General features: G+C 40.9%; 1 protein-coding gene across 8 annotated transcripts in view; it reads right to left on the bottom strand.

Moving 5' to 3' along the window:
• Positions 1–23,002, bottom strand: part of ABLIM1 (actin binding LIM protein 1) — a 698,379-nt gene that overhangs the window by 70,516 nt on the left and 604,861 nt on the right. For 4 of the 8 annotated variants that reach the window (XM_085603287.1, XM_085603283.1, XM_085603280.1 and 1 more), the window contains 4 exons: positions 19,497–19,532; positions 17,712–17,841; positions 12,932–13,054; positions 8,079–8,093 (listed from right to left, as the gene is read on the bottom strand). In XM_085603287.1, the coding sequence (XP_085459413.1) occupies positions 8,079–8,093; positions 12,932–13,054; positions 17,712–17,841; positions 19,497–19,532 (304 nt within the window). The remainder of the gene's footprint in view (positions 1–8,078; positions 8,094–12,931; positions 13,055–17,711; positions 17,842–19,496; positions 19,533–23,002) is intronic. The other 4 variants (XM_085603288.1, XM_085603286.1, XM_085603282.1 and 1 more) reach the window with 2 other exon arrangements.

Below are 23,002 nucleotides of genomic sequence, written 5' to 3'. Positions count from 1 at the left end.
TGAGACCTGTGGCTGTGGGGAATTGTGTTTCATTGAGCAGCAGTATGGAAACGCAATAGTTGTTGCTCAGCAGCTCGCTATCTCCATTCCATATTTTCACAAGTACAGTGCCACAACTCCTGGTAGTGCGTAAAAGAAAGGTATGCATTCCACTTGGGACTACCACGTTAGCAGCTACCCAGTGGTGTGCTTGTAGCCGGGCTACAGCTCATCACTAGTGTTTGCCCTTTTAAAAATCTTTGTGCCAGATGTACTGATATACTGGTAACCAAAAGCAGTCACAAATTGTGCACTGACTTTTTTGCAGCCAGTAATTTTTTGGGCAAACAGACCAATGCATTTATAAGTCTGTTTGCAAAATAAGAAATCGAAGAGGGCCACAGAATGAATAGTCTTATTAAAATTATGCAAATTGCAAACTATGACTCTTTTTGTTTGGCTTCCATCACGAATGATGCCCTGTAGTGGACAACAGATCACCATCCCTGTGTAAGTACTCCAATTTTTTTTTTTTTTTATAACAGTGCGAGTTTCTTAACAATGTTTTTCCATTTTGAAAAACGTCAGTTAGAACCGACAGTGGTACCTTGGACCACAGCCTACTCTCCCTAAAGCTGCCACCATGAGCCCCAAACAGAAGAGGTCGACAAGGGCCCCTTCTGCTTTGCGTATCAGTTACCACTCCAAATTGGGAGTTGGTAATTGATAAATGCTTTGCGACAAAGAAAATATGGTCACCAACAATTGATACATAACTTACTGATTCACAATTTGATGCCCTAACCTCGCCCCTACCAAATCTTGAATTGATAATCATTTCTATAGCAATATGATGATTTGGAAAAACTTTTCTGAATCACTAAATAGGTTTAATAAATTAGAAAAGGCCTTTTAACTGTCGCAAACCCTACTATTAGGTATATCATAGGGTTTGCGACTGGTAAACAGCTTTGTGCATGTGGCCTTTTTGAGTTGTCAGATTCACAAAGCTTGTAGAGTTTGCAAAATATTTATGTGAGGTGCAACATCCAGACTTTTGCATTTTTGCAGAGCTGTAGTCTTGTATCACCCACTGCTATCATGGGAACAGGCAGGGCAGAGCCAGATCATTACAAGCGAATAAGTGGGAGATGCAAAGAATATTATAAAGCATTTTCAGTTTGATCGTGGCATTTGCTCATTTTACTTTATTTTCGGAGGTTACCTAGGGAGAATAGCCACTCTCCTCACTTAAATAGCCTTTTGTGATAAGTGTTTGTTTGTGGTCTATAAAATAATTTTTTTCTCACGCTATGTAATATCAGATGCAGATGGGTATCACAGGAATCACTAATATACGAATATTTACACCAATCATTTTTGCAACCCTAAAAGCATTTATGAAAATTCAGCAAATTCTTTGAAATATGCCTGAGACCCACTTTCGGTATCCCATCTGCCATATAGCACTACCTTCATATAAACAATTTGACTTGAGCATATTGGTTTTTTTTAATCGATTGTTTGCATTTTTAACCAGTATCCTTCCACTGGGTCAGTTTCAATGAATGACTTATTTTTCTTCCATCATAATGAGCATTCGGTAGTTAAACAAAGACGGTCCAATTAGCAAAGTTTTTTAATGCGTATAAAGAATGCCCTGTTCACGAAGGTACAGTGCACATGTTAAAGAATATTTTACACATGTGCAAAGTATATGCATATCTTTCAAATGAGTTTGCAAAAGGGGGCAATTTCAGAGAAATGGTCAAGGACACAAAATTGCAAATTTTGGGCACACCTACAAAATAATAACTTTTAGTTGCTACACCTAGGTGACTACACCAAAATGGATTCTGCAAATTGCACAGATGTTCAGTAAAGTTCACCAATTGGTGCGGGATTTACAAAATGTATGAGGGAAGCATGTGCGGAAATATTAAATATTTTGACGTTGAACCAAAGAACGATGTGTATAAATTAATATGAATCCTACTTTATGTATTAGTTTTAAGGGAATGTACATAAATGCCCCAAAACTCTATAACACAGGCACTTCCATAAGCATAACTGGAATATTAAGTAATACAAATGGCTAAGGGTTTGATTTAGAGTTTGGCAGACGAGTTACTCCATCACAAACGTGACGCATATCCCGTCTGCTGTACTACAAGTGCCATAGGATATAATGGATTAGTAACACGAAGACGGGATATCCGTCACATTTGTGACGGAATAACATGGTCCGCCAAACTCTAAATCAGGCCCTAAATCTATACATTCTAAAAAAGTTACCAAAGTACTTGCTAGACATAAATTTACTTATAATGGGTGGCTACAGAAGTCATGAAATATCTCTTAATGCCCTACCTTTAGAATAACATTGAAAAGTATACGATCAAGCGTGCTTGATCAAAGCAGCTTGAAGTAATCCATGCACCAACCTATGGGGGGCAGTGCAAGCAGGGGCAATGCCGACTTTCCCCATGGACATAATGCTCAATAGCTACCCCTTGATCATGCTCTAGAAGACCCCACTTAAAGGCAGCAGGAGTGCATTCATATTCCATACCCTTCCAACCTTTGTAATATTCAGGGGTGTGGAATTTAATAAAATATCTACTTGTCCATGGGGCAGGTTGCTTCATAAATCTACTTGTCCTGTAACAAAATCCACTTGTCCCTTTTGTGCAATGTAATGCGGTGACAAATTATGGCAGCAATCTCATTATATAGGAGCTCTGAAATAGCCTCTCTGAATATGCCTGGGCTCATACCATAGTAGGGTTTGAATACTAGCAATTCTCTTATGCTACCTTGTTTCTTCAGATCTACATACTGGGTCTGAAGGTAATAGTAAGCAACATTTCCAGGGTTGGAATGCCCTTTTGAGTCAGTGCAAACATACTGACTTGCATGTTTTAAGGGTTTTCACCAACTCTTCTCTAAACTTACAGTACCGTATTGAGAGAGGTTGGAAATGTACTCCTGGCAATGGCAGACATAAAACTTCTTCCAGGGTTGGGGAAAAAGTGGTTGGAGGGAATGTGAACTTGCAAACACTCACATTTTCGCATGAGCAAATCTACACCTGCATATTTGCTCAAGCTAAAATGAAGTTCACAAATATTTTCTAGGAGTACTATTTCTTGGCCTACTTCTGTAAAGTATTGTGAACCAACGAAGTCGTATATCTGCACTTAATGCAAGGACATGGGTGCACCTTTGAGACTTTATTTAATAACTGGGCCCCTAAATAGGTCTGGTGTTAACCATGACCTTTTGTGTTTATTAAAATTCTGTCTCTCTCCCTCTGTCTATAGGCTAGCTTCACTGTGAGTGACAGAATGCTGTTCTTTCACAAGAAGCATATCGACAGTTTTGTTCAGTGCCAGGAACTACTGTGGCAATGTGTGCTTTTTGAGACCAAAACAATTGCTTTAACCAATGTTTGTTATAATGGTGAGGGCCCGGCAGCTCCCACGCCAATAAGGTTTTACAAAAACCATGCCAAAACAAGTCACACATTGACAAAACCAGAAGGCTGACCAACAATTAGACCTACTGGCTTTACCAATGCTTGTTTATTTTTGTTGCCCATAATCTTATTAAAACTGGTTACACTGATGTTCCATTATGAATAATTTTGGGAAATACTAGCATACATCAACACATTTTACTAAAACATGCTGCAAAGAAATGGTACCTAAAATTTGACAGTAGTTTAGCGAAATGTTTTTGCATTTTTTTGTGAACATTTTATTTTGAAAGCAAAGAATCCTCAAACTTGCTTTCAAGCTTCTGAAAATATTTGCATCTAATCAGAGAGCATTCTGGGAGCATTATACATAGCCTCGTATTGTTAAACATTGAAAAAGAGTGTACACATTTTTAGACTGGTACCAGTCAGTAGTGCAGTCTGGGCTTACAACATTTATTTAGACCGCTCACCCGAATAATAAAGGCTTTGCATTAATGAACCATAAATGCAAGTTTGAACAGCATTAACACATGGACACAAATATTACCTTAACTGCAGGCAATGCCTTTCCCTGATCCATAATGTGGTAATGTAAACTGGCAGCCAAATGGTTTGTGCTGTAGGGGGTTGGGCCTACTTGTCCCAAGGACAAAAAACACATGAAAACTTGTTGCCCTTGACCCCAAACAATATGTCCCGGGCGTCGGGCTATAGGAATTCCACATCCCTGTTAATATCTTGTAAGAATGGAAAGCAAAGCCCCAATAGGGTAAGACATCTCAAAGCTAGTCTTTTTTTTATTGTGATACCTCAATAGCTCAGTTACATGTCACTGACTTACACCACAAATGATCCCCACTGTCTCACACCTGCATCCTATGAAGTGTCTGTACTATTAGGGTTCTGATACCGAACAGACATCACAGCAACAGGCCAAGTGCAAAGCACTATGTCGCTAGTGTAATGAAATGTCGACCTTTTGTGCTTTCATCACATGCCTTTCATCTAAATCAAATTCCACAATGCAACTTTCATAATATCACCTAAAAGCACTCTTACAATATCAGGCCAAATGCTAGACCTCACCATTTACTTATTTAAAAACATCACTAGTCTAACTTTTCCAAACATGCTCTCTGCCATTAATTTAAAATGCATAACTGATAATAGCTCATTTAAATTGTGCAACTTTTTTTCTCAATTTCTCTTCAGATTTAGCATATATTCTTACCTGCCGAGTCCAAGCTATGTTTTCAAGCAATTCTTACCACTTTAAGCAGGCCAAGTCACACAAAACACCTGTGCTCTAATAACAAGAGGCCATTCACGTAGAGGTACACCACTAAATATTTTTAAATAATAATAATACTGCCATTTATAGAGCGCGAACAGCTACCTCCGAGGAGGTTTCCTGGCGCTATAGCAACAGGTGGCGCTTAGGAAAGCCTGCCATAAAAACAGGAGTCCAGGGAGATTAATCTTGATTAAAAAGCCATGTTTTAGCTGTTTTCCTAAATTGCAATTCCAAGGTAATCTGACGGAGGGCATTTGGCAAGGCATTTCACATATCATGGATGTCCTGAGCATGAAAGATCTACCTCCCATCCGTCCTTTCCTGACTCGAGGGATACATAGCAGGTTCTGCGAGCTAGACCTAAGTAGACGGTCCTGCTTGTAGACCCCTAGCCTATGCTTCAGATAGCTGGTGCAAATTCCATGGAATGCACGAAAGGCAAGGGATAGTGCCTTGAATTTGATTCTATTGGCGACCGGCAGCCAGTGCAGTTCCCTTGGGTGCAGAGAGATGTGTTGTCTGAATGGAACACGATTGATCAATCTCGCAGCCGCATTCTGAACCATTTGCAATTTCTTTATCTGGTATGCCGGTAGGCCCAGATAAAGGCCATTTGCGTAGTCCAAATGAGACGTCACTATGGCATGGACCACGACCCGCCGGTGGTTTTCAGGCAAAAGGTGTAAAACTTTACACAGGTTTCTCAGCCTGCTGAAACATGCTCCTGTCACCTGCTGAATTTGGGCTGAAAAAGATAAATCTGTCTGCCATTTAACTCCCAGATTTTTTGCACACTCTGCAGGGGCGGGAGGGCAGCCCATTTCCTCTGGCCACCAGAGATCAGTAACAGGTAGCGGATTTTTACCAAAAAAACAACACCTCTGTTTTGTCCGCATTCAGCTTAAGTTTGTTGTTATTCATCCATTGAAATGCAATATCCACAATGATTTTCGACTTATGACTTTAAAGACTATGTTCATGATTTAGATAGTTTTCTTTTTAGATGTATCTACCATAGTGAATTTGTGTTTAGGAGACTAAAGTAATTCAAGTTTGTGGCAGGCCAGTAACTGAAGTTTTAAAATAGTTGATATAACTGAAAAAGGGCGATCTGAGATGTAGCCCACAAGGACTTTCCAGGAGACAGATGTCAGTGCCACCTACAGAGATATGGAGTAAGCAGGAGACGAGAAAAGGGGCTCTTAATTTGCCCATAGTCCTCATTTAAAAGCCCACATTGGGTTGGGAACATTTTACAGCTGGGTATACAGGAAAGACTGCAGTCCAGATTGGTCAGAGACAGCTTGACTTGTCCAGTAAGAGTCACAGGACCGCCAACGGTCACTCAGGAAGCTAAGACTGGAAGAACCCAGGTGTCAACACTCACTTAGAGTGACATGAGAAGTAGGCTGTCTGTGTGGGACCTTAGAGGTAGGCCTAGGACTGTTACTGCTCTCTTCGCCCACCGGTAAGAACTGGCCTTGGCATGGAAGTGGGTAAGCAGATATAATTTAGCAAGCTGTGGTGAGCAGCAGAACTGTAATCAAACACTGAAGGAGGATCTCCGCAATGAACACCCAGCATGAGAAACAGAGTCCCCTACTGTTTATCACTGATGTACACAGACTAGCACTGATCAACAGAAAATGAGAGTACTCTGTATTGCACTACAAGTCAGTGTTCACCAGGATAAATGATCAACACACTGCAGGGCACGGGTAAACAGTGGAATGCAGGGTCCCTAAACAGCACTGGCTGACAGTGGAGGACAGAGTCCTTCAACAGCGGAATTATGATAGATAGTGAAAAATATTGCCCTGCACTGCTGAGGATTGATAGACAGTGTACAACATGGTCAATGCGCGGCAGAGCACTGGCCGAGAGTGGACAACATGGCCAATGCACAGCAGAGCACTGGCAGATAACGGAAGACAGGGCCAAGGTTCAGGAGAGCACTGGCAGACAATGAAAGACATGGCCATGGTACTGGAGTTCACTGGCAGACAATGGAAGACATGGCCAAGGTACTGGAGTTCACTAGCAGACAATGGAAGACATGGCCAAGGTACCGGAGAGCACTGGCAGACAATGGAAGACATGGCCAAGGTACTGGAGTTCGCTAGCAGACAATGGAAGACATGGTCAAGGTACTGGAGTTCACTGGCAGACAATGGAAGACATGGCCAAGGTACTGGAGTTCACTAGCAGACAATGGAAGACATGGCCAATGCACAGCAGAGCACTGGCAGACATTGGAAGACATGGCCAAGGTTCAGGAGAGCACTGGCAGACAATGGAAGACATGGCCAAGGTACTGGAGTTCACTTGCAGACAATGGAAGACATGGCGAAGGTACCGGGGAGCACTGGCAGACAATGGAAGACATGGCCAAGGTACTGGAGTTCACTAGCAGACAATGGAAGACATGGCCAAGGTACTGGAGTTCACTGGCAGACAATGGAAGACATGGCCAAGGTACTGGAGTTCACTAGTAGACAATGGAAGACATGGCCAAGGTACTGGAGTTCACTGGCAGACAATGGAAGACATGGCCAAGGTACTGGAGAGCACTGGCAGACAATAGAAGACATGACCAAGGTTCAGGAGAGCACTGGCAGACAATGGAGACATGCCCAAGGTACTGGAGTTCACTGGCAGACAATGGAAGACATGGCCAAGGTGCTGGAGTTCACTAGCAGACAATGGAAGACATGGCCAAGGTTCAGGAGAGCACTGGCAGACAATGGAGACATGCCCAAGATACCGGAGACCACTGGCAGACAATGGAAGACATGGCCAATGTACTGGAGTTCACTAGCAGACAATGGAAGACATGGCCAGGGTACTGGAGTTCACTAGCAGACAATGGAAGACATGGCCAAGGTACTGGAGTTCACTAGCAGAAAATGGAAGACATGGCCAAGGTACTGGAGTTCGCTAGCAGACAATGGAAGACATGGCAAAGGTACTGGAGTTCACTAGCAGACAATGGAAGACATGGCCAAGGTACTGGAGTTCACTAGCAGGCAATGGAAGACATGGCCAAGGTACTGGAGTTCACTAGCAGACAATGGAAGACATGGGGTCTGCCTATGCAGAGCACAGGCAAACCTGGACAAGTACATCAATCATTATACCTGGTCTAAACGTACATAAAGCTTCGGCACACTTTTACCTTTAACATTTTAAAATAATTCTGCTCTCTTGAACAGCTCCGACAAATGAAAACCTGTCACCAGCACATGCAACAAGTGCATTAAATAATTGGAGACCAAAGAGCATACCAAAGCAATGGAAGTGTAGGATGGGAGGGAAGTCACATACCTATAAAAAAGGATCCTGCAAGGAACAGCAAAAGAAGAAACGTAAAGATACAAAGTAGATCAAGGATGGAACAGAAACAGGAGATGAAATGGTGGATGTCGCATGCAGGACGCGCTAGTGTTACTGGTGTTGTGCATGGGTTGACATGCAGCAGCCACGCAGATGCCATGGAAATAACCAGAACACTCATATGAGAGAAGTATCCCACATTCTGATAGGAATAGATCTTTCACTTGTAATGCATTACCAGTAAACACACGTATTCATCCAACATAAATACAGCAAGCAGTCTCTCAAATTACACTCACGTACACCAAAACCACGCTATCTCCTGGAGGACATCTTGCTCAGGTCGCAGCCAAGAAACTAGTAACATGCAACAGTTTCAAACTGAAACAGATCCACATACAGCACAACTAGATGTTAAGCGCAGCATGATTCTTGGTATGCCACTTATACATCAATCTGTTTTTCAACCAGAATAAGGAGTCTAAACTCCTTGGTCCTAATTCCAAGTTGTGTGTAGTAGTAATTGTACATGTTGTTTTATCATTACTGCCCCAAATATACAAGCTTTAGAGGGTGAAAAATTCCAACGAGTAAAACCAAATACTGATCTGCTTACATATTTTAACTGATGGAAGCAGATGAAAAATATGAATGGAAAAAGTGCCCAGAATCCAGGATAATTTGCAGTAATTGACCCAGTAATTTTCAGTTTCCGCATGCGTAATGGCTGGTAGGAGAGACCACATTTCTGGACTATGAAGATTACTGCCGAGTTCAGATGTCCCGAAGCAATGATTGTTTTCTATAGTTTGTTACGGGGCACACATAAAGAAAAGATTAACATCTTTGGTAAATATCACTGCAGATCTGTTCATATTCACTTGTATTCATTTTCTGAAAGTATTCCCTTGCTAGATGAAATATGGAAAACTTTAAGGAAATATTATAGCCTAAAATATGTAATTTAATTAAACCCAGACTAAGGGCCTTATCTAGAGTTTGGCGGATGGAGACTCCATCACACACGTGACAGGTATCACATCTGCCTTATTACATACAAGTGCATTAGGATACAATCCGTCCTTTGTGATGGAGTACCTGTCTGATAAACTCTAAATATGGGCTCTATATTTCTTATTCTCAATCTATCTGTCTTTTGTGGGAGAGTTGGGTTATTTTAAATCTTTAAGTTCAATCAGTCTGGCGATATCAATAGATGTTAATGATAACAACATATTTTGAAGCATTACAGTCTTTATATCATTGCTGTCTTTAAACGCCCCTTCCCCTGTTTAGTGTCAGCTTATCTTTTGCTTTAGGAGGCGGGTGAAGTTGGTTCTACATTATACTCATCAGGCCGTGTTGCGGATGCTTTGGATGTGCATTTTTGAGCAGCTGTAGTTTTGCAGCACCGATAGTGCACCTAGTATTATATGCCTGGTACTCTTACACAATTATACCAGCACCTGTAAAGCCAGGAACTCTCTCCTTGTGGTTGCAGGAAGAGGGAGAGAGACATGGAGGAAGGGCTGTTACATGTTCTGAACGTGATGCACCATTCACATTGCTTTACTTTCTGTTCTTTAGAAAGGACGGACACACTTTTCTGTTGGCCAGGCCTGCAAGATGCATCATTTTACTGTAGGGAGAAGGAAGCAAAGCGGAAAGCACTGAAAACACCAGACCTGCACTCTGGCACAGTGCAGTCTTTTTGATCTCGGTCTTGCAAGTTAACAAACACTAAGTTATTGGCACTCGCATTCCTAGCATGCAACACACAAGGACGCAAGACACAACATGGCACCAGTGTGTGCGTGTACAGATTTTGCAGGCTGAACACTAGCAAAATGTTTGCACGCTTCAAAGGCCTTATTGTTGTGACAAAACATGGCTGTGTTTCTAAAGGGATGGGGGAATCAGACTTTCTTCACAGTAACTTTACTACTCTGACATTTTGCCTCCTGTATTCAAACACTCCAATGAACTTCCCTGGAGGAGCAGGAATGGTACAAGGTGTATCTCAGTTACCTTCCAAACTCCTGGGCGGCAATGGAAAATCTCAGTCACGCAAAGAAAACTACAATATTTTTGTATTTTTCTTTGATCAGTGTTCAAATTCATATCATAAGACATTTGAGGCACCAATATGGTGTGGGCTGGAGGTGGCCATCTCTGTATATTACATATTACACTGGAGGAGCATCATTATTTGTACTTTGTGACAAAGGTTTCAGTAATTCAGCTGTCCGCTTTTCAGAGGTGAAAGAAACCCAGGCCAAAAATGACAATATGTAAATAATGTATGCATATTTAAAGAGTATGCAAAAGGTAAAGATGCAGCAAAGTCCTATAATTTTATCAAGCGAACCTCAAGGCAAGATCATAAATCACAAGGCAGGTATATGAGTGGTTTGACATGTCACTGAAACCCCCATGTGCCATTATGCTACTACTGTTGGTCACATATTTCCTGACATGCGTCTATATCTTGAATTACCGGTTCAGTTTAATTAAAGTGTTGCAGATAGCAACCCTTTAGTTATGGCTAAATTGATTACACATTGAAAAAATAACTTTTAATAACCTTGGCACTGTTTGATAAAGCACTACGGATGTTTCCAAATGTTTGAATTAATCGAATATTTCTTTAAATATATGTTTGCACATAATATAATGTTTCTCGGTTTGTCTTAGGAAAACTTGGGGATAATCCTATGTTCATTTCCGTCACTTTGACACTGACCCCACTATTCTATGTACCACTTGCAGCAATGGCAGATTATATTTTTGCTCAAAAGCCAGGTGGTCCAAAGTTTGAGCCTGTTGCCAACAATAAAGAGTTTAACCCTCTTTGGAACCCAATGCTGGGCATTCCCATTTCCTTACAATTACGTGGGTGACAGAGCTGCGTTGACACACTCTTTATCCCACAGTTTTGCAATAATATTCCAAAAATAATATAACAGGTGCTTCAACAAGAGAAGATAATAGCCACCCATGCTCTCCAGAATGAAGACGAATCTCAACAGTACAAATAACAAGTAACAAGTCTTGTAAGCACACCAGAGAACCACCAAGTCTTTCTGTTAAAGTTCACAGTAGTCTTTGTGGTTTATTGTTCTCTGTGTTTCAATAACACTAGCCACCACGTATTTCGTCTGGTGCTGTTTTGCCACAACTTTATCAGGGCTTTCATTTAATCAAAGTTTTTGTGTATGAGGAATCTTCCAGATGAGTTATTTAGTATTATAAAAAATTCCTTTCTGTGTCATGTTATTAACTGTGCAGACACTGTATGTCATAGCTATTCAGGACTTTAGCAGTAAATATTTGAAAGGCTTTAGTGTGAGCCCAAGTGTTTGCGAGCTAATGTCGAATTTCGAGTGCCCGTGTCTGTGTGGAAATGTGTTGGCTAGTTTGGTTGGAACACGGAGAACAATAAAAAGAAAAGACTACTGTGAACTATAACAAGAAAGACTTGGTGTAACTTTGCTGTGCTAATGGCATTCGTTTTTCCCCATTTGCTTGTTAGTGGCTGGATGCATTAGAGTCAGCTTCTATGGAATGCTATTAGCTGGGGTTCACCTTGATCCATTAAGCCAGCCTTTGTCAGCTTGAAGGTTACATCAGTAATACTGGGTTGAACCTTAAAGGTCAGACAAAGGAGCAGACTCTCCAGAGTGTGCTTGTGTGCAGGTCCCCGATATCTGGTTTGGCTTACATCTAGCTGGCGGTGACCTGCAGTGGCGTAGATAAATTGTTACAACAAACTGTGTGCGTTTATGCATCTGTACGATGCCAGAGATGGGATCATTTGAGTCCATCACTGTTGTAATTTGGGGGGCAGAGAGGTCATTACTGCCCCAGGCCCTGTGCTTGTGCTGCAAACTGTATTTATATATCTTATAGCAAAGCTGCCCTATTTGTTACTGCCAAGGCAGTAAACAAGGCTAAAAGCACCAGAGGGTGCCCTATGCAGGATCTGCAATGTATGCTCTTTATTTACAGGACATTTGGAAATACGTCCTTTCCCCATGAAGGCCTCTGCATCAACATGTTGACCTGGACCTTAACAACTTTTGACATTCCTGCAAATGAGATAGAGAGGGTTTAGTTTGGAAGGCTGCAACCACAATGCAGATATCACCACGGTCATTGCTTGTGCATGGGCGTGAGGGCATTGGACACATATTTGGCTGAAGAAGATGACTGTCTCCCAACGAAGAGCAATTGTGCCTTTCTTTGTTGTGTGTGAGCTGGTCAATGAAGTTGGCAAGAGTTTAATCTGGAATCTGGAAGTGCCGTCGCATATTTCTCTGTGATGACCTACATCCAAGCCCAAGACTCTTCGCCTATCATTTCACTACTTGTTGTTTTTGCATAACTGAACTTGTTTAATGCATGGCGCTTCTATTTGTGCATTTTTTCCTAAAGAACTGCTGTGCTGTAAATTTGGAAAAAGATGATATGTTTAAATGAAGAGAAATTCAAAAGAACCAATGAGAATTCAAAAGGAAGGATTATTTAATTTTTTTATGGGTGTTGTTTAACACTTGAAAGACATCAGAGTGTTATTTATCTCAGCAAGAGGATAGTGTCTGGGCCCATTCATAATATGTAATATACTTCAGGATTCTCCAGAGAGGGCATCAGGAAATGACATAGCTCTTCTGGACAAAGATGTTACATCATTTCAAAAATGCCCACCAGTGTAATGGCACAGTGTGAAGACATGCTGACAGCTACAGGGCTACTTCTGGGAGATCTACCCAATTAGCCTTTCTGTAAACGCTAACAAATCTCCCTGTATTATGTGTGCTAGTTACAGAGGCCCGTCTCCTTACCTTTAACATGGGGGATGTAGTGGTGGTGTCGAAAGGGGGAGTTAGGGCGAGAGTCACTGTGGGTGGAGCTGAAACTGCTAGTGCGCAGGTGTGATACCCGCTGCACACCAGGAGAGAGCAGCTCTGCGGCAGCGAGGAAACATGGAGGGGTGGGATGAGAGGAAAGGGTAAAAACAGAAAGAAAAAGAAAAGAAAAAGAAATCAATGAAAAGAGAGAAAAATGAAACCAAAACATATGGGAGGTGGAAAAAGGGGAGTCAAAGTAAAAGAGCATTGACAATTAGCAGGCTGAAAAGCAGGAAGAAAGAAAGGTTAAAAAAGTCCAGGGATACATTAACTTCAAGCAAAGCTCATGGACATTTCAAACATGTAGCAATGTTCAATATTCAGTCTGACGTCATCACAGTTAAAGTAAATAAGCATTTGAGCTTCATGTTATAAAATATTGCTTTTCATGCAAAGCAGAAATTTCAGAGGACGAGGGACAGCGTTAAGTGACACCGCTCAGTAATATGAGGATTACACTTCCCCCTCCCTTAAGAGATGTATGTTTGGACATTATTTAGGGTTTCACACATAATTTGCATGTTTCTTACCCATTGAAAGGAGGAAGGGAATACTTTTTGAAGCCACTTGGAGAAATTGCTGAAAGAATGTGCACCTATATAGACCTGTGGGAGAGGAATGATCTTTTATATGCAGGATAACTTTTGAATGTGTGGGGTTCTCAGAGGATTCTAACAAGTGTACAGGAGCATGTGTATGGACGAGGGTCCTCAGGCTGTAAAACAGGCAGGATGTCCGTGCAACTCCACAGCTGTCAAAAATACGTTTTTAGGAAGCAAGGGAAATATCCTGTGATTGGATACGTTTTGGGTTTACAATATACAGAAGATGGAAGTTGTGGCTGTCTATGATTGAAGTATTCAACTGCATATTTTTGTTTGCTAAGTTTCTACTATTGCACAGCAGATTCACATTGGTATTCCATTTTACAATATGTATTTGTCTTAGTCAGACAACCACCATAAAAGTCTGAAAAATTGACCTGTAATGGGTCTCCCCAAAGCTTCATACATCCATTGCACGTGGTGCAGATTTATCAGCTGAAGATCTGGAAAGAATAGCTTTCATTGTAGCATTCGTTCTCTGAGTACTCTTCTTTCCATGGGGCACCATGATGTTCAATTGTGCAAATACTTTTGGTGCAACTTTAAAAAGTACTGGAGTGGTCTATATGTGTCTGTCTGCACTCTTTCCCCTGAGCATCCACCGTTAGGGCAAAATATGGCAATGAGTAAACCTAAAAGCATCATCTGCAATCATCAAGAGAGGAAGCCTTCGCAAAGCCAGTAGACCTGGTTTGGGCTGCTGACCTTTTGGCTTTGCCAAAGCTTACTTTTCTATTTTTTTTGTCTAAAAGCACACATTGTAAGAAAACAAGCATTGGCTAATAGTCAATATAGACAAGTATATTTTGTGTAAAAGCACACATTGCACCAGTACTCGTTAGCACTGAAGGAGACCACCTTTGTGCAGCTATGCACAATGTGCAAGAGCAGAATGCTGTCACTCAGAATCAGGTAAGCCAATGACTGAAGGGGCCTGAGCCTGTCACCCATTCTGTATGCTGCAGAGGGCAGTGGCAAAGTGTAAATGACACTACAGCAGACCAATGGATGAAGAGGACATACTGAAAGCCTCTAAGTAAATACTTATAGTATGTATATTTGTATTAGTAACAAAAGGTCTTGGCTAACGCCATTCCCAATAAGGAGTGGATCAAAAGGTGAAAAATGAGACTGGACTGGCATGTCTCAAATATCTAACATAACAAGTAATTGTGACACTGGAGTTTCCATTGTTCTTCCATAAACATGCAAATCAGGAGTATTTAAATTATAGCAAGGATATGACATTGTCAGAAAATAAATGACTGCCAGTCCTGAAGTTAGAATCCACCCTGGGATGTATAGAAGTAGTGGGTAGGGGTGTGCATAGTTCTAGGTACCTGGAACTCCATGCACATGAGCAGCTTTGGTAGCTTCAATTAGGATCGAGGAGAGTTTCTCTGTCCCACAAATGTGGTCTGTGGTAACAGGGATTTTGTCTGTGGGTGGCTGTCCTCATAGCTGATAATTGGTGTGAGTATATAGATAACAGTGAATATTAAACTTGCTTCTGAAAATCGAACTGATGCATTTGTGAATTGGTACACATCAGTTACACCTAACCAAGGGGGATTGTTCACCTGGGATAACTTAGGGCTTTGCCACTGCTGGATAACATTTAGTATACTCCCAAATGCACTGTGCGAATGCCTTCCACCGGAGTATTTTTAATTAACACTTTCGAAGATTCCTGAAACTTAAAATATGGTAGCCACTTAGGAATTAATCATTCACAATCTTGTGTCAGAATGATTCAGCTATGGGAATGCTCTCTTTGCGGAGCTCAGACCGTGTCTCGCAAAAAGTGAACGAGGCTGATTATAACAGCTTCAACAATGGCGCACTACACTCTCTGTTGTCTTTCTGCCACAAATGGTCATCAACATCGCCAGAATAGGCAATAAAGTTCTGCATGAGTTAGGAGCGCCCTTTAAGAGTTTGTATTTAAATGTCTCTGGGCAACCACTGGTCTCTGAACTTAAGGTTTACTCCTGCGCTTTGTCTCTGTGCGTATTCTTTGGGACGCACAGAGATCAATCCTTTGGCTAAGTATGCAAAACTCGATCTGTACTTGTAGCTTTTGCTTAACAGTGTTTCTATTACTGCCTGTAAATATTTATTTATTATTTGCACTGTCTTTATAGTCTCCAACAAATATTGATTCCGTTGAATGGCGAGCACTGAGCTTTATTTTATGTGAAAATAAGCCTGGAGATGAAGTTGATAAGGAGTGGACCAAGTTTCAGCCCTAAAGATCTCCAACGGGGGAACATTTGTAGTTTATGCAGTAGTTGTATGTGATAGAAAGTCCCTTGCGATTGTTTTGGAGGATGAGCTTTCAAATGCAAAGTTGGAAGCAAATCAATAATCAATTTAGGAAGTCAATGATTTGGATTTGGGGATCATGCTACCATTTCAGAAAAGGCCACTGACAGCTGGTGGGCTGTATCTTTTGTAGGTCATGAAAGTAACATAGCTCTGACGTCCAATGTGAGCCTGTCTTAACCAGAATAATGAGATCCGGTTGGGAGGCCACGAGGTCTATAAAAATGACATTCTACCCTGAGCCATCCCTGTTATACCCAATCTACACTAACTTGGGCTTTTCATATTCAATGCTCTGAAACCCTGGAGGTCTGTTACACCCTACATTAAGCTAGAATTCTTACATCAAGTGATTGTCCAAGGATTGATGCATTTGGTTAATTGGTAATGCCCTTGATAAAATAGTGGTGGTGGGGTCACACAACCACAAAGGTAGCCACCAGACAGAACTCATCTACAGTCACCTACTCATTTATCGTAGGTGATATCATGGCTTTCTAATCCTTGTGCTATGGATTCCTTTCCAATTCCAATTGTGCATGCAGTGGAACAAGAAGCTAAGAAGGACTTTTGAGAAATCACCTGAACGCAGAAATAAATACCTGAGGGAAGAGGGTGGGCAGCTCTTTTTGCATCATTGTAAGCAGTTTGTTGTTTTTGTGTTTACCTGATAATACCTAAATCCAGGGGAAAAATCATGGCCATAATCTTCATAATTCGTTAGTGTCAAAATTGTGCAAAATCTGTTTTGTGTCATACACAGTGCATATTGGTGCAGGCACTTGAGTGACAGGTCCTAAGAATCCCCCAAAGAGAATCACATCCTACATTATTTTGTAGGCCAAACATAGAGCAATATTTTTTGGGGTATGGTGCAAGGGCCAATAAAAGTACACATCGTTCCTTCCTAAACTGGAAAGAAGAAATTAAGTGTTGAGTAGTTTTGTGGCCAATGTACAGGAGTGGTGGTGGTGCCAGTGGTCCACGAACAGGCATGTTTGTGGGGCAATGTCCCTAGTCCAGGCATAGTGGTATTGTGTATGGGTCCCAGGAACATAAACAGTAGTAATACAGTTGATTGTGCACACGAATTGAGGTAGCCATACTGTGGCCAGTGGCATAAAGCAAATTCCTTTGGGCAATATTTTGGATCATAGATGTAGTTCCTTATGTTATTCTGCTGAAATATACTCTGCAGCGACAATGCCGATTGTGGCCTTACTAAATCAATAACGACGTAAAAGAAAGGTGGTTATTACTTGTTTGTTGATGTCCTTTGTCTACACTGTAATTAACAGACAGGAAATGCATTGCAATAATTAACAGATTTAAAATGAAAGAAAAGTACATTTGAAAATCGTTATTAAAAAGTAACGCTGACACATTTTTATGCAGCTGTGTTGACCGTAGTGAATTCCTGATAACTGGCAGCATTGACACTCTAGGCTTCAGGACAATAAACGCAGAAGTCTCTCCCCATTAGTTTAAATGGAACAGTGCCTTAGGAAATGTGTATATTTCTCTGCTGGTACTTTGGTACCCCTAAAAGGCTGCCATTCCTGGGCCAGTCACACATCAGTCCAAAATGCACCAAGACTTACAATTTCATCATAGACCCCCATCTGCGTCTATCTGTCTTGCCCATTCGGTAACTTTATATTAAAACACAGTGACTAATGGAGATCAAGTTCAGACCTGTAAACCCCATTGAAAGTCTCTGGCACAAGATGGCTGTGCCAGCGATAAGAGTGAGCACTGTGAAAAGGAGGAGTACATGCTCTTACCAGGTCTGTGGAAGTGCTGCGGAGAGCGTGACACCGTAGGTGTGTAGTTGTGACGACTGTACCCTGGGGAACCAATGGAGCCCTGGCTGGTGGATCTGTGCAGCACACGGTCGCGTATATCTGGATAACCCTAGAAAGGCAGAGAGCGGTCACAGTAAAGACACCCCAATCCAGTTGAAGTTAACAGAACTGCGGCATTCCAAGGAAAAGAAAGTACAACCTCAGTATGCGAGCAATCCATCTACACAACCACAATAATACAAGCCACAGTGTCTATGACACGCGCCAATCAATGGTTGCCAGCAAACCTACAGTTTCCAAGGAACACTGCAGGGTTCAAGACCCATGTCAACATAAATAAAGTGTTCTGAAGACAAGTCAATACAACTGCAGCCAACACAACAGCAGTGTTCAAAAGACACAGCGAGACAACCATGATCAATAAATCTGTGGTATACAAAACACTCTTCCTCACATCCATGGAAAACATAGCAACATTTACCAAGAAATACATCAGCACATCTGCAGTTCCACCAATCACAGTATCCACGAGCACCTAAAATCAACCATAATCTCAAAGAAACAGGTGAACACAACCACAGTCATCATATCTACAGCATATCAGCAACACAATAGCAAAAAAACAACATATGGAAGCAACGTATGTATATATGCCAATGAACAATAACAATAAAATAAGTGTAAATGGTCGACTATTTCATAAGTGTGACTATTATATGAGCGAAATAATTCATTTGTGAGAGGAGATTTGCAATACTGATTCACAAAATCAGGAATCATAGAATGTTAAGCTCAAAATGATATCTGCAAATTGAATCAGCATGGCAAAATTTCCATAATCACACATTTACGGTTGGGGTGGGATTAGCGTTTCATAGACCACAGCCAAAAGTGGCTGAACACCCACAAACTCGTAAATATGTCGATAGTGAAATACCCTTGCAGACAGTTCTTGTAGATGAAACACTTACAAATGTACTTCTGTCAAGGGCACGAATAAGTGTGTTTGGGTGAAGATGGGGAGGAAACACTCTCATATTTAATGGAGTTTTAGGAAAAAGGGAACCTCCACGGGGAAAATATTTTCTTCTTGGGTAAATAAAAAAAGTTGAATATGCAATTGCACATTTGCATCACATTTCTCCTTGCTGGTGAGAACACGCATATAAATGTATGACTCGTAAAACTTTATAACAGCACTCTTTTTGATTTTTGAGGCTACTATAAAAATCGGAAATGTGTGAAATGTAGGAGTACATGCCAGATACTTTCCCCATGTCCTTCGTGAATTGGGCTTAGAGCACGTAATACTGAAATGAAGTTTAGCTCTAGACAGATTATCAGGGAACTAACTAAAGCGCGCAGTGACAAACTGAGATGACCAGTATAAAAGAAACGTGTTTGAATGTGGGCAGTTGGTTCGGAAATATGCTCTTATAGGCCCCCAGTTAGCAAAGGTTAACAAAGTATATTTATTGTGAAAGTCGCCCGAGGCTCTCCTGTGCAAACTTTTAAAACGTCACTCGCCCAGTTGTGCGTAAAGAAATACAACTCCGTGTTTATTTCGTCTGAGCCTCTGCAGTTGGGTAAACTGAACTGTGTGGATCACTTCAGTTTGTTCAACATAATTGATTTGTTATTAAATAAAAAATACATGGGGATACAAACCGTCATTTTAATAAACATCAGCAGAATGAAAAAGCCAATTACGTTGCAAAATTCTTTAGCCACATGAAAAACAGCCAGGCGACACAGAACACTTACCTCCGCAGACGGTGTTGGCGAGAGGGTCCTAGGAGACTGCAAGACACGAAGAGAAAGAACATGACGTGAATACAGTTGGGTGCGTGCGCGCGTCAATGCGTGCGTGCGTCTGCACCCATGAAGGTGAGCTCGATCTTTAGTCTAGACTCTCGCGCTGGATGAGACCTCACCCCTAAGGTAGCATGGTACGATGGCGCTTTCGGGAGAAAAACAGGACAAAGGGAGAGACATCTTTTCTCGAAAATCAAGTGGTGAGTATTATGATAATATATATATATATCCCACACCGCCGCTGTATTATTTATTGGCCTAAAAATACGTTTTTATAATATTTCCACCCCAATGTTAGTAATGTTTAAAAAAATAAAATACAATTATTGAGCAGAGCAGAAGGGCAGTTAATACAATATACAATGACCAGGAATAGAAAAAAGAAAAAAAACAGTTTAAAAAACAACAAGCGAAGTCTGCTAAAATCCTTTGATCAATAACATTAATAGGAAACAGGAGAAGAAAAACAATGTTCCTAGTGCCATGGTTTCTAAAGTGCAAACAGTGCTAGATGTTAAAATATAGCAGGGTTGACCAGTAGCCTATACTATTGTTGTTGTTGGACTTTGCCCCCCAATACAGGTCGAATTCATTAAATAAATAAACATTCTATCCATTCGCAAAACCCTTCTACATTACAATACCATCGTATCTTAGCTTTAATATATAATAAAAAAGGTGACGAGTGCTAACATTCCTACCGTCCTAGTTTCAAAAGTGCTAACAGTGCTAAATGCTAAAATAATGCAGGGTTAAACAGTATTGTTGTTGTTGTTTGCCTTTACTCCCCAATATAGATCGTATACCTTGATTGAGTAAACATTCTACCTAGGCAAAGAACCCTGCAGCATTAATGTGCAATTGTGACTATCATAAAGTATATAACAATAAAGTGCCAAGTGTTAAAGTGCTAAATAACGGTCATGGACTGCTCACTATCGGAGAATTTCCATACATTAGTAAACTTTTTCGTTGCCCCAACTCTTTTGGCGTAAGCCTCTTCAAACCTCCTTGTCCTTAGCATTATGTTCACCCATTTTGAGTAAGATGGTACATCCTCGGACCTCCACTTTTGGAGGATTAGGGAACGAGTTACTAGGGAACAGATCGTCGTGTATGTCTCTTCGGCTTTGGTCAAGTCAGACCTTTTTTTGGTGATGCCAAAGAGAGCCACCTCGGCTTCCGGGTCAAGCGTCTTATTAATGGCCTGGCTTATTGATGAAAAGATCCTAAGCCAAAATATTTAGAGTTTCGGACATGTAAAAAATATATGGAGCCAGTCGCCCCCGCCTTGAATCTGGCAACGAAAACATATATTTTCCACTCCCGGAAAGCATTTATTAAGAGCTTTTGGGGTGAAATAGGCCAACCACTGAGATAAAAAGGCCATCCTTTTAAAATTGGCTGCTCTAAGGGCCGTACTCCCTATCTGAGCAATCTCCTCCCACTCCTGCCCCGAGAAGGAACAATTAGTTTTGCCGGTTATTTTGGCCAGAACTTCTTCAACCAGGGGGGACTCTTCACCCTTTCTCAGTAAAGTATACCAGTTTCCGACCCCCTTCAATTTGGCTTTATATAGGGCATTAGCCTGAACTGATGGTATCCCACATGACAACAGATTATATTTATTTATACAGTTTACAATCTGGAGATATTCCATAACCCCCGGTTTTAATCGATTATCAGATCTGTCTAAGACCTCTTGCCAGGTGATAAGTTTCCGTGAGGTAAGGAAGAGACCCAATTCTCCTAGACCACAGTCCTTCCATCTTTTGAGCCTGCTGGAATGGATTTGATCCCGAAGATTTTACACTCCTCTAATTTCAAATAATAAAAGCCTGAAAACCCATCTTGTTTAAAAAAGGACTGTAGTATATCGGAGAAGTCTCGGACAGTCTTGTATTGGGTCTTTTTTGGTAATTTAGCTGTTTTTAAAAATGTAGGAACTTGCGATCCAGACTCCTGTATCATTCTGTCATAAAAAAAACATATCTAACAGACCATTAGGTTCCAATAAGCGTGTTGACAGATCCAAGATCGCTGCCATATAATAAGTGCGAATATTTGGCAGCGCTAAACCCCCTTGAGCGGTTCCCAACTGTAATATAGGCAGCTTAACCCTGGAAGCTTTCCTATTCCATAAAAAATCCCTGATCATTGACTCAATCTCTTATAAGTAATGGGAATTAATCATAAGCGGTACATTTATAAAAAGAAAAACCAATAAGGGAAGAATAGACATTTTAATGAGTGCTACGCGGCCAATCAGAGTTAACGGTAAAAGAATTCACCTATCGAGCAACATTTTAATTTTATTACGCATCGCTAAATAATTTAAACTAAATAATTGTTCAAATTGATTGGAGACATAAATAACTAAGTATCTAATAGGTTCTGCCTTTAGGGCTTGGGATTTTAAGTTTAAGGGTAAAAAATTACAATCCACATTCCGTGTTAAAACCTCTGTTTTGTTTTGGTTTATTTTATATCCGCCAATCAATTCACATTGACTGACTTCGTGTAGAGCCTGATCGAGATTTGATTTGTCGGGTCGCAGATATAAAATTATATCGTCTGCGAATAATTTTATTTTCGCCATTCCTTCTATTGGGGGTTTAATTTCAGGGTTTCCACGATTTCTTATGGCTAGAGGCTCGATAAAAAAGGTGAACAAGATGGGGGACATTGGACAGCCTTGTCTGGTGCCCCGATTTATATTTATTGCCCATATGGTATTGGCATTTACTACCACCCGGGCTTGTGCACCTTGATAGTTTTGTTCAGCATATTGATTATCTGGGCAGGAATGCCATATTTTTGTATGCCTTAAAAAAAGTGCATCCCAGCTTACCAAGTCGAACGCCTTTTCGGCGTCGACCATTGTAACTAAAGTTGAAGTTTTGTTATTTGTAGCAAAATCAAGGGCCTGGATTAAAAACCCAGTATTAGAGGAAATTAACCTCCCTGCCACAAACCCGGACTGATTGGGATGAATTAAAGCCTGGGCAATCGGGATAAAGCGTTGAGCCCATATTTTCATTAAAATCTTAAAATCGGCGTTAAGGAGGCTAATCGGCCTATAAAAGTTAACACCCTTATGGTTCTTCCCTTTTTTGACAAAACTAATGATGTTAGACTCCTTAAAACTAGGAGGAACAGTACCTCCCAATCTAACTACATTAAATAATTTCGCCAAAAAGGTTAGTCAGTTCTTTGGAAAAGATTTGATAAAATTCAATTGGGAGCCCATCTGCTCCACAGGCCTTTGCCCCTGCAATTGATTTCACCGTATCTAAGATTTCTGCGGCCAAAATATCACGCTCAAGTTGATCAGCTAACGGGCCGGGTAAGACAGGAAGGTTTACTTAATCAAAATATTTGTGAATAAGGTCTAACCCTACCTCGTATTTTGTAGAATAGAGCTGTGAATAATGTTCCATAAACACTTGAGCAAT

The sequence above is a fragment of the Triturus cristatus genome, chromosome 1_2 (genome assembly GCF_964204655.1).
Source record: "Triturus cristatus chromosome 1_2, aTriCri1.1, whole genome shotgun sequence".
Lineage (NCBI taxonomy): Eukaryota > Metazoa > Chordata > Amphibia > Caudata > Salamandridae > Triturus > Triturus cristatus.
This window is presented reverse-complemented; position numbering and strand designations above follow the sequence as displayed.